Genomic DNA, 13,063 nt, shown 5'->3' with positions numbered 1-13,063 from the left:
TTGAAAACCTTATAAAAAATAGATTACAAAACAAAGAAATACATAAGTCAAAATAGTGTTCATAGGCCTAAATCTTAAAAATAGAAAACAAACAATAAAAAAATTAAAATGGTTACCAAGGTTTTGTTGACTAAAATTGAGATTTTAAATATTAAAAAACAAAAATAAAAAGTGGATTGAAACTCAAGGACGAAAATCAAAATTTTAAAAGGTTAGGTACCAAAACTAGAAATGGACAAGTTGAGGGACCAAAAGTGCAAACAAAAAATTTTAAAATTCCATTTTTACCCCTAGCAGCTGGATGTCCTCATCCATGCTCTTAAATGTTGTCATATTCTGCGGAAAACAAACACCAAAATGTGGTCATCTTAACGATATCACTTTGGAATTTTCTCTACAACCAAACAAACTATAAATATTATATCAATTTGGTCTTACCATTCAAACTTCAACAATACAGAGATCTCCATTCCCTTTCCTCTTCTTTCTTTTCTTGAACAATGAACTTTGATCTCTTGCCTCAAGATTGTTTGGCACACATTCTCTCGCTCGCCTCCACTCGAGAAGCATGTCGTTTGTCGATAGTCTCCGAGACGATGCATTCGATGGCTAATTCAGATGTTGTATGGGAGAAATTTCTTCCATTTGATTGTGAGGAGGTTTTGTCGAGATTAGATTCCCCACTAGTTTGCTCTACCAAGAAAGAGTTATATCTCAAATTATGTTGTCCTCATCTTATCGATGGGGGCAAGAAGGTACATTTACGACATATATTTTCAATTTATGCTTAATAAAATTATATTATTTTATAATTTTGTATATTTCTTTGAGGCGGCTGAATGCATGTATACTTTGGATGGGCTACAAATTCTTAGCGAAGAATTGATCGTAGATCCCTCCAAAGTGTATGCATATATTACCTATCATGTCTTGAAAACATGAAAAGAGAATGAAAAAGGTAGATAGCACTTTTCTAGTTCAACATGTGGGGAAGAGATTTGAATCTCCGATCTTTTGATCGATGATATATACCTTAACTAGTTGAGCTATGTTAGATTGGCAAATTATATAGCATTTTTAAGAGGTTATTTTTACATAAACAGGCGGTGGATCAAATATGAATTTTTAACCAAAAAAAAAAGTTCATATTTGTTCTATTGCTTGTGGATGCATCAATGACCTTTGAAATGCTTCTACAAATGGAGGGTCATTTTGCCGTAAAAACATTTGGCTTCCCCCCTTTTGAATGGTTAAGGATCTCACCTCGAAAAGATCAAGAATCTTAACAAAGTTTATAATACACGGGCTACTTCTTTTATCTTTGCAAACCTTATGAATATTAAGATGGTATTAAAGTCCAACAAATTCAAATGAACGTCGATCCAAAAAGAATCATCATTTTGAGAGAGGGTATGTTAAGGATGATGGAAAAGATCATGAGACTTCATAAGATTTATATTGTATTAGTTTTGAGATGAAATCCTATGAATATTATGATGAGTCGATTGTTTTATTTTTCAAATTTCGAACTTGGTAGGGAAGAAAAATTCGAGCATATCTGAACTCTTTATATCAACCATTTTGAATTCCTTGAGTTAGCTCAAATTTGGCATTATAGTCTTCCTACTTTTGATAAGTAGTAATTCGTGTTTTATGGTCTAGCTAATAGAGCGTATTTTGGTTCATAAGAAATTAGGTATGGCCTAGAATTGGAAAGCCACATTTTCACAGGATGGTTATAAACCTATTTTTTTAGTACCTCGTAATTAAATACATATGTCTTAACCCGTTGAGCTATGCTCTGGTTGTCACATATTTAATTTGTGATAATCCTACAATTTTTTTTTAATTACTTTATCATTTGAAATCTTATTATATTTTATCTCTCAACTTACAGACTAACTTTTTTAATCTCAAATTTAAGAACCTTTAAAGCTCACTGAGACAAACTAAATCAAGTATCTACTTAGTGATTTAACAATATGACATCAACATAAGATGAGGTACTAATTAAGTTAAAATCCTTATAATATTGTTTCTTCTCTGTTTTGTATTAATAGGTTAATCTGTTACATTGATGGCACATATATTATTTTGTTTTGCAAAATTCAGGTCTTTTATATAGATAAAAAGACAAGTAAGAAATGCTATATTTTAGGTGCAAGGGAGCTTCAAATCCAATGGTCAAACAATCCTCTATATTGGTCTTGGAATAGGCAACCATTTCTCAAATCAAGGTCTCTATACTCTTTCTTTTACTTCTCACATGTTCTTATTCTTATAGGATGATGAAAAGGAAAAAAAAAATTCTTTAATGTTAAAAAAATGTAGAGAATAATATTTTATGAAAATACTGATAAATTATCAAAATTTACTATAAATTAGATATAACATGAAGGTTTTTCTAGCATGAATTTTATTTTCTAAAAAAATATTTGTTTAGTTAACAGTTTTCGATTATTTGTTTTATTTCCATTCTTAAAATGGTAGTTGTTGGAACCTTAATTGTTTTCAGTTTTTGAAATTCAGTTAAATCAAAAAAATTTTAAAAATATTGTAAAAAATATATAAATATGAATTCTTCAAAAGAAAATTAGTCCTTAAATAAGTCTTTTTTTTTTCTTTTTAAATTATCACATGGATCCATATTTATTCTTTGAATAAAAATATTTATTCTATATATTCATTTAGAACAAATACATCTCTCTTATTAGCTGTCTGTTTTTAACTTTTAGTTTTATGCAATATAATCCATTTCCTGAAAAAGTTGTTAAAATCCAAACAAAATTATAAAAGTTAATTTTTTTTTTCAAACTTTGAATTTCTGTTTTTGAAATTCAGCTAATAATTCAAAAGCATTTTTAAATACACGTACAGAAACTAAAAATAAAAATATCTTTGATGATATTTTTTTTTTAAATTTATTTGAAAATTTTGGAAGTAGATTTGAAGAGGTTGCAGAACTTAGAACCATATGGTGGCTAGAAATAAAAGGCAGAATCAACACCAAACTGCTTTCCCCAAAAACACTCTACTTTGCATATCTTTTGGTGAAGTTTGCAGACAGAGCTTATGGGTTAAACAATCACCCATCTCAAGCCTCAGTTCAGCTCAACACTGTGACATCTCAGAGAGAAGTGTACTTGGACAAGGAAAGAGGCTGCAACAATGGAGGGTTGAGTAAAAATCGAGTTGTCGATCGTGGATCAGACGATGAAACGGAAGAGGATGATTGCGGTTGGGTCAAGATCGAGTTGGGGGAGTTTTATGTCAATGATTTAGGAGACGGGGACGTAGAGATGTGCTTGAAAGAGGTCGAGAGTCAACATTTGAGAGGTGGCCTTGTAGTCGAGGGAATTCAACTTAGGCCAAGAATGTAACTATATATATGGAAGAATACTCATTAGGGTTTCTTTTTTTTTTTATGAGAATTTTATTTGATGATATAATAAATGTTAAATTTCAAATTTAATATTGTTGGGGATGTGTATTTATATTTTATACATACCACGAGATAAATTTAATATTCTCTTCGAAACCAAATAAAGTTTTTTTTTTCAAACTACATGGAATAGAAAAACTAATGATTTGTATACCATTAACTCCATAACTCTAAAACTAATATAGATAACCGCACGATGATACCAAATTTAGGCATATCTTAGTGGTTAAGATATCTATATCTCGTCTAAAGGGTGGTAGGTTCTTCCATTTTGGTCCTTGTAATTTTAAAAGTAATCAATTTAGTCCCTTTTGCAAAATTTTAACACACATTTTTTACACAACAGAAGGCCTTTAATATAAATTTTTGGCTACATTTCAAGAAATTTGGTAAGTGAAGTGTGTCGTGCTAAAATTATGATCGAAATAAATGAGATACAAATGAAAATAAATTGACTAAAATGGTCTGTTTTTTAAAGTACAAGAACCAAAACGAACGTTTCAAGAGTTAGATGAACTAAAATTGACAGTAAAAAGGCTGAAACTATATCTTTAATTTATACATTACGAGAATCATTAAAATTTTTATATATGAGAATCAAAATAGGAGAGAAACTACATCTACAAATTTGTGGTATAAAAAGATGAGAACATGCATTTGTATCTTTTTTCTTCGAATCTTTATTCTTTTCCAAAGACTAGGCCGACCCACAAAGTGTAAGACTTTTCTACCTATAGAGTCACTATTTTTTTTAGTACAATACGTGAGGTGGAGAATCGAACTTACAACCTCGTGGTTCGAAGTATATGTCAGCTCGCTTTAGCAACTATAAACTCACTATATTTCAAAGAAATGGAAGAACTTTCATAGAACAAACAAAAAGAAAGTAATGGAAAAAGAACAACTTTATCATTCCTCGTGCTACATATTTACTCAACTTTTAATATTACAAAAATAGTCCAAATCTTGTTTTTGCTCTATGTATATCAATTGGGTGTGATACTTTTTAAATTATATGGCTAATCTACCAATGAAAAGTATATGGTATTTTTGCATAAACATTTACCTAAGAATTAAGGAGAGAGAAGTTGTCAGTTACAACACCTTCAAACAACAAATAATCCAAGTCTTGGAGTGTGAAGTTGTGGTTCAATGCAACTCCCATGGCTTCATTTCTCACTGAATCTTCCTGGTTTCATATAAATATCAAATCAATTTAACCATACTTTTAATAGAGAGAAACTTTTTTTTTCAAAAATATAGATAAAATATTATTTCATCTTTTTTTATTTATAAAATTCATTAAAAAAAATAACATGCAAAATTTGAATATTTAAATTTGAAAAGTTATATCTCATATAAAAAATTTATTTACTTTTAATCTAAAATTGTAAACAACAAAATAAAAAAGATAAGAAATGGTTTCCAAACATATTATATTTTTTCTATCAATATAAAAGAAAGAACATGAAAAACAATTACCAAATGTAATTTTGTTTTTTTTAAGAGAGAAAGCGAGATATAAGAAATAAAAATAGAAAACGTTACCAAACAGACACCGAGAAAGAGAGACAAGAGAGTAACCTCAATGGTACTTGGATTGAAGCTAGTGACAAGAACGCTTGGCGAAGCATTCTTCATGGTCTCATTTGGGACTTTCTGAGAGATACATCCCAAAGCATTATGAACCATCATGTTCCATGTCTTCTTTGGGACTTTGTTACCAAGCAACTGCATTATGCATATACATAAATATTTTGAAACATCTAATTGCCATGCTAAAATATTAAACTAATTAAAGTATTCTCAAAATGGTAGATCTAGTAAATTATTTAATCATCGATTGTTGTAACGATGACAAAGTCGACGTTTTCATGGTTTCGACCACGAGGTCATGCCTAAAGAATAAAATTAACGATTACTATTTACAATCAATATTTACTTATTGACTTCGTGAAAGAATTTCTTTCTTAAATTATGCCGTAGACTCCTTGTTCGATACCTCTTAAACTCTCTTTAGTGGTGCACCATCTTCCACGGCACAATATAGACTTCTGTTTGTACTTATCGATGATTTACGTAAAGGTATTTCTCTGCTTAAACAATTTGAGAAGGATGTATATAAACAACTTTTCTTTGATTCACGTCCTCTCTGCTGTTCATGCTATGCTCCAAAAGGGCGCAAAATGCCAAAAACTAAAATTTCTCTGAGATCTAAAAACAAAATCATTGTAAATGAACTAATTATATATGGATTTTAAACGTGTGTGTTAACTGTTAGGCACCTTTTTCAAGTAGTCATCGCCCATTTCAGCATGAATCTTCAAGAAATCACCCACAGTTTTGATGTCTTTGGATAATAAACGACTGTGATATTTGCCATTTTTGCTAATCCCTTTCAATCGCCACACTTCATCTTCTTCTTTGGGATGACAATGCTTCTTGTTTGCTGATCACCATATTTCAAAACAAATCAAATCAGAGACGAATAAAAAAGACAGAGAAAAATAAAAGAGATGAAAAGAGGATATTATAATGGGAAGTTGTGATGGGTAGCAAAAATCTTTTATATATTTCAAAATAGGTCACCTGCTTTTTTAATTTTTAAATATAAATTCTTTTTTAACTTATATCAATAGTATATCAGATACTCATATCATATCAAGTAGTATATATCAGATACTCATGTCATTTGTATATCAAAGTAGTATATTCGACACTCATATCAGTAGTATATTAGACGTATATCACATACATTTTGACATAAATACTCATATCAGTAGTATATTAGATGTATGATATACATGATATTGACACAAATATTCATATTAGTATAAATGTATATCACATACATATTGCAAATATATCATACGTTCATATTAGTAGTATATCACATACATACATCATTAGTCATAATATATTACGGTATTTTACAGATAAGTAAAGTTGTCATTTTAACCTTTGTTTTTTCTTTTTAAAAGTGCTATATTTGAAAAAAAAAAACTAAATGTAGTTACTTTTTTGCTAATTTTACTAAATATTTTCTTTTTTTGACGTATTTGCAACGGTTCCTATTGTATATAATTATACCTTCTCCTCGTTGATCGAATACTCTAATGGGCTCAGATATAGCTTCTTCAATCTTCGGAAACTGTGCCGAAATTCCCTCATCTATAACTTTGACTGCGATTCGAAACGTTTTAGATTTGGTCCAGCTGGAATTGTCTGTGAAACTCAAATTCTTGATCAATCCAATCCCATCTTTCAGATGAATCTTTTGATCATCACCTACAATCAAGGGCCTTCTCCCTTCTCTTTGAAACAAAACATCATTTTCACTTATTTTTTCATATTTTTTATGATCTCCTGGTAGAACCAAAATCTCAACCTTGACCTGCGAAAAAGGACCCGTTTTTATAATTTCTCTCAAGTTTCCAGCACCACCGATGATTGAAACTTCCAATGGCTTCCCATCCATTGCTACAATGTCGTTGCCAGTGTAAATTCTCGGGGCAATACGTTTCAGAAACTTTAACCGGATATTATCCAGTATTGGCACTGCGCTACACACATTTCATCTCAAAATCAATTACAATACTAATTATTATCGTTATTTGAAGTCAGTTCAATTCAAAAAGAACACTTACAGTTTGGTAGAATTGTAATAATTTCCAATTGCGATGTGGAAGTTCCTTTGCGCCTACAGAAAACAAAAATTTATAATAATCTGAAAACTGAAAAGATTCATTTCAAAAAAAAAAAAAAAAAAAGAGTGTACCGTTTGCAAGTCTTCAGCCGACACTGGTTCAACATGATCATCAGCTTCAAGGACAGCTTGAGATTTTAAACTGAGGAAAAATCCAACAGCGCAACCACATCAAAATCCAAGCAAAATAATTAAAATAATAATAATAATAATAATAATACTGAGGGCAAATCAAACAAGATAGAGAAACCATAATAACGGGAAAAAGATCAATATTTTTACCTAAGACTCACCAATTTCAATAAAATAAATCTTTCAACTAACTCATAAAATAGATCAGTGAATATATAGTTCTTCTAAAATTCAACTAAAAAATTAGACTTTTATGTATTTTTTCTTTAAAATCCTGCCAATTTTTTCATGTATTAGATTGACATATGTGTTAATTCAATTTCTCTTCATTCACGATTAATTTTAACCATAAAGAAGGTAAAAATCTCTAAAAGTCCACCAATTTCAATAATCAAATCAAACCTGGCACAAAATCAAGTCAACTCATAAAATATATATAGATAATTGAATAATTATGCCAAACCTCATTAGGTTTTACTGAAAACCAGATCTTATGTCCTTCTGTTAATTTAGTTTTCTTTTTGTTAATTCAACAACTAATTTTAACAATAAACAGGCTAAAATCTCCAAAAGCCCGCACTAATTTCAAAGAAATCAACTTAATTAGCACAAAGTCAAAGTTTGATCAACTCATCATCCAATAGATGATGAATAATTCTATCCAAGTTCAACTAAAAACCCGACTAGATCATATACCTTTTCAAAAGAAGTGAAAAATTACAAGTTTAAGTCGATGAAATTAAAAGTTTAAAATAAAACAAAAGGATCTGAAAAAGAGAACCTATGGTGGCGGCCGCAGCAGCAGCAGAAAATTCTTTTTCGGGGCTCTTTATCGTCCACAAGATTGGGAAGGTCCCTCTTGTTTCCTCTATCCATCAAGTTTATAATTTTCTTTGCAAGAAAAACACATAAATTTGGAGAAGAAAGATGATGATTAGAGACACAGGAAGTGTTATATAATCTTGGAAAGTTGATTGGGTCATTTCACATTTAAATATTGGAACTTGAGTTTCTTCCACGGGGAAGCAACCTGCCTCAAATAACACCTAAAAAAAATTAAGATAATCTTCTTTTTTTAAAAAGATTATTTCTTTATTGAAAAAACGATATTGTTAGAGTTTTCTTAATCACTAATCATGTTTAAACCCTTAATTAATTGGATATTTCTGGTTATATAGTATTTTGATTAGGTCACCAAATTTGGTCGAGCCCATTGGTGAGATCTGATTAGTTTGCAACATTCCTCGCCTTAGAGAATACCTCTTAACACCGTCTGATGCTTAAGTCAATTGTTAGATCAGAGTAACTGGAGTAGGAGAGCCAGAGATTTGTGTGCTAGAAGTTCACGTAGCTTGACAAAGGATTTTTGTTCTAATTTTATAAAAGGAAGACACTTGATGGCGTATCTTTCCGGATCCAAATTGTACTGGTCATCGTGTAACTGATAGATATAGCAAATTGGTGAACGAGGCGAAGTTGGATGCCATGCAAATTTGTTGCAATAGGACTAGTTTTGAACATTTTCATCTACCTCGATCCTTGCCTTTTGCTTGCTTAGTACTCATCTAAATTATTGGATGCCATGGAAATTTGTTGACCTTGAAAAAACATGGACTTTGTTTTAGGTGGAAGTGTGTTTTGTGAGGTTAATATTGCTTAACTTTGGTTTTAAGCATTTTAGGGTTTCTTGAATAATGGGCATCTATATATATTTAAGCCTCCTTATGTTTCATTTGTAGAAAATGTTTGAGAAGTCGAACGAAACTAGAGTTCAATTCAGTTTCTCCCAAATTTAAGTATCTTGAACGAGGTTCAGTGTGTGAACTTGTGTCTTGCACGATAAAATTCTAGAATCATTGAATCTTTTGGTGTGAAGTGATTCAGGTTTGGAGAAGCTAATTTTTTATTTCAAGCTTTTTGAGCTCAAATTAGGTAATCCTTATTTACTTCTTCTTGGGGTTACTAGGTGTGAGAAAAACATCTTTCGTGTACGTGTTTAAGAGTATTGTTCAAAATTTTGAATAAGTTTCTAAAATTAATAAGCAAGTTCTGAGGGCTAAAACGAGCATAGTTCATTGGTAATTGACATGTATCTCCAATCAAAAGGTTGTTAGTTTGATCTCCACATCCACCTCCATATTGTACTGAGAAAAAGCAACCCCTATCATAACCCTGCCAGCTCGTATTCATGCGTTACTACTTAATTTAAACTGGATCTGGATGCTGGATTGGGCCAGCCCGCTGGGCTGGAGATAAGAGTCCAGGCATATCATTATTAGAATCATTTCCAACCTGAAATATAAATAATAGATTAATAATGATTAATGAGCATGATATAATTTTTTTAGTCAAGAATATGACATAATTGTAAACTTTATTAATAATCAAAATTAATTTTAGGTAGATTTTTTTAATAAAATTGGTTAATGTTTACATAATTTATCTATTATTTAAAAAAAATAAAAGATATATTTTAGAACTAATAATAACTTTTAAACAAAACCATAATATTGTAAAATTTATTAAAGATTCTAATAGACTCTTACAATAAAAATTTATTGAATCTAATATTCCTCAACATTGATGATAATTTAATCTTTTGTTTTCTTCCTCTCAAATTTAAAATTTTAAATTCTAAAAATAAAAGTGAGTAAATTGCACAAATCACTCCTAAAGTGTGATAAAAGTTACAATTACACCCATAAATTTTCAAGTTTAGAAATTAAAATCTCAAATTTTTATAAGTGAAAAAATTACACCCTTCCTGGGACTTGCGATTACTTTCAAACGTAAAAAGTAAATCCCCAAATTTTTATAAAAGTTGCAGCCAGAAGAACTAGTAAGGGGAGGAAGTAGAAAGAGTAAAAGTAAATTTATCTTTTCAAAAATTGGAAGTTTATGCAATTTTTTCACTTTATGAAATTTTAAGGTTTAATTTTTACCATTAAAAATCTGAGGTGTAATTATAACAATGACGGTTTGTGCAATTTGCCCATAAAAGTTACATATGAAAATTAAATATTCAAAAATTTTATGTTATTTTCTTTTAATATTTTTTAGTACGGTATAGGGATGGGGAATTGAGCTCACAGCCTCAACTTTCTAATTAGAGATATATGTTAACTCTTTTTAATATTTTTTATATTATCTATCTTGGAAAAAAATAGAAAGAAGAAAAATTTTGATTTTGTTGTTTCTAAAATGTCTACATATATAAAAACGTTTCTTAAAAATGGAAAATAGAAAATAAGATTCAATTATATTTCTTATTTTCATATTCAAAATCAAAAGATTTAGTTACCAAATCTACTCTCAAACACGTATGGAAACACTAAAACGAAATAATCCAACCTTGTTTTTCACTAAATATCTTATTTTCAGTTTTTTTTTTCAAAACACACTTATATTCTAAAAAAAAATTTTAGAAATAATATTATTTTTAAAAATGACATAACTAATGTAGGTTATAAACTGTTTTTAAAAATATGGTAGTGGAATCCCAACCATTCAATACGAATTCCAGACGAAATCCCGACCGCAATTCCTTCATGAGTGGGTCAATCGCGCCGCTCCTTCATCCCCACATCGCATTCTGTTCGATTTTTATTTATTTATTATTTATCATCATACCACTGCATTGTTTATTTCTATATTGCTTGGGTTCGATTCTCTGTTTCATCGTTTTTCAATTACTTTTTTAAATTTCAATTTCAATTAGAATTCTTTAAAATAATTTTTTTCTCCTAAGTGTCAATTTCTTTATTATAAAAATATCTCAATTTCAATTAGAATTCATTCGAATAATTTTTTTCCGTACAGTACTCTTTTCAATCTAAAAGAGGGATTTGTTGTCTATTTGATAAATAACCTATATGTAGTGTATTGATATATTTGTACTTATATTTTTTCTGTAAAAAATGATATATGATTTATTAAAAAGATAGGTTCCACAGTGTAAACGTGATTAGACATATTTCGTTAAAAAAACGCTTATTTGATATAAAAGTTAAAATTATTTAATTTAAATACAAATGATACTTTTTTCTTAATAAAAACAATATTTAAAAATCAAAATAAATGCTGAGATTCAATTATAAGATAATAAAAGTATATTAAACAAATCAAAATAGTCTAAAACTGAAACTCAACCAGAAAAATAGGTGTAAAGAAGAAAAATAAACAAAAAGATATTTAAAAAATGACAGAAAAAAAATAAATTCAAGCAGAGATGTAAAGAAGAAAAATAAACAAAAAGATACTTTTAAAAGCGGCCAATGCCCTTTCGAGGGGGAAGAAATCAGACCGAACCATAAAAACTGAATTGAACCGGCTCGGTTCGGTTCGATTTTAACTCTTTTTAGTTGGTTTTAGTCAGTCAGATTTCTAACCTTAATCGGGTGGGTCCGGTTTTAGCCCAGTAAACCGAGGGCCTTTGTACTCGTTGGCTCCGCCACTCTCATTCTCTCGGCAACGTGCACAAACTTTCTCGTTCTCTCATTCACTCACTCTTCTCCTCGATACGGCGGCAGCCACCCATCGGCAATAAGCAATAGCGAGTCCAACGGCGGTAGGCGCCGGCGACCCATCGGCGTTTTGCAAATCCGGCGGCTATCGGAAGCATATTTTAAAGATTTTATGTCCTTTAGATTTGTGTCTGTGTTTTGTGGTAGATTTTCTTCGTGCTGTTTTTGAATTTTTGCGGTACGTAGATCTGGTAGATTTTCGAGATTTGGGTAGATATGTAGATTTTCGAAGGAGAGAGAGAATGGTATTGGGATTTTAAAAGATTTGTGGATTTGGGATTGGAAGATGAAGAAGGAGAGAGAAAAGGTTTTGCGGGGTTTCTGAAGATTTGTGGATTTGGGTTTGGAAGATGGAAGTAGAGAGACGAATTTTTCGGGTTTTGAAGATCTGTAGATTTGGGTTTGGATTTTGGAAGATGAAGATGAAGAAGAGAGAATAATTTTTGGGTTTTTGATTTGGGTTCAAGGAGGGAAGGAGAGAGAAGAGAGAAGTTGTGGGGGGGTTATTTTTTTTCCTTTGTAGATTTGGAACATCCAGTAGAAGGCTTTCGAGGGAGGACTGAGGAGGGAGATGATGATTAAAAAAAATAATAACAATAAACCCCATCTCCGACCCGACAAAACCGAAAAATTTCGGGTCCGGTTGGTTTTGTATGGAAACCGCCGCAAACCAATAAACTTTCACCCCAGCTTTCAAGGATGCCCCAGCACCTCAGTCGATCACCTTAACAACCCTTTCAATCTTGGATGTGGAAACCATCAAAGCGAAGGTGGCAGCAGATACTCACCTAGCCGGAGTTATAGCTAAATTACTAAGAGATCTAGACAGTGTGCCACGTTCAGCCTACAACAGGGAGTCTTGATGAACAAGGGCCACCCACCTAAGACATCCAAACTTATCCCAGCAATCTCATATACGTATCATAACTCTATCTATCTTTGGAGGTCATTCTGGGTTCCTACGCACCTACAAGCGATTGACAAGAGAGCTATATTGGTCAGGCATGAAGGCAGATACGAAGAAATATGTAGAGGAGCGTGCCACCTGCTAAGGACACAAAAACTGAAGCCATGGCACCTGCCGGATTGTTGCAGCCGCTGCCATTACTTGAGCGAATTTGGGAGGACATAATAATGGACTTTGTGGAAGGGTTGTGGTGGTAAAGATAGATTGACCAAGGTAGTCACCTCAGCGTTCATTCAAGTAGTAAGGTTGTAGGACTTCTCCCTCATTACATCATTTCCGATTGAGATAAGGTA

The 13,063-nt window shown here is 31.1% G+C and overlaps 2 protein-coding genes across 2 annotated transcripts; one reads left to right on the top strand and one right to left on the bottom strand.

Annotated features, from left to right (window-relative positions):
* Nucleotides 1-411: 411 nt before the first annotated feature.
* LOC111025995 (putative F-box protein PP2-B12) lies at nt 412-3,472 on the top strand. Its single transcript, XM_022303958.2, has 3 exons — nt 412-755; nt 2,113-2,237; nt 2,945-3,472. The coding sequence occupies exons 1-3, from the start codon at nt 501-503 to the stop codon at nt 3,378-3,380; spliced, it is 816 nt and encodes a 271-aa protein (XP_022159650.1). The 5' UTR covers nt 412-500; the 3' UTR covers nt 3,381-3,472.
* Nucleotides 3,473-4,329: 857 nt separating this feature from the next.
* On the bottom strand, nt 4,330-8,235 carry LOC111026012 (calmodulin-binding protein 60 A-like). Its single transcript, XM_022303976.2, has 7 exons — nt 8,062-8,235; nt 7,221-7,290; nt 7,090-7,142; nt 6,533-7,005; nt 5,728-5,891; nt 5,027-5,173; nt 4,330-4,631 (listed from the first exon to the last, which is right to left on the bottom strand). The coding sequence occupies exons 1-7, from the start codon at nt 8,154-8,156 to the stop codon at nt 4,509-4,511; spliced, it is 1,125 nt and encodes a 374-aa protein (XP_022159668.1). The 5' UTR covers nt 8,157-8,235; the 3' UTR covers nt 4,330-4,508.
* Between the last annotated feature and the right edge of the window lie 4,828 nt (nt 8,236-13,063).

This window comes from Momordica charantia (assembly GCF_013281855.1).
Source record: "Momordica charantia cultivar OHB3-1 chromosome 6 unlocalized genomic scaffold, Mcharantia_2.0 BLBB01000006.1, whole genome shotgun sequence".
NCBI lineage: Eukaryota > Viridiplantae > Streptophyta > Magnoliopsida > Cucurbitales > Cucurbitaceae > Momordica > Momordica charantia.
This window is presented reverse-complemented; position numbering and strand designations above follow the sequence as displayed.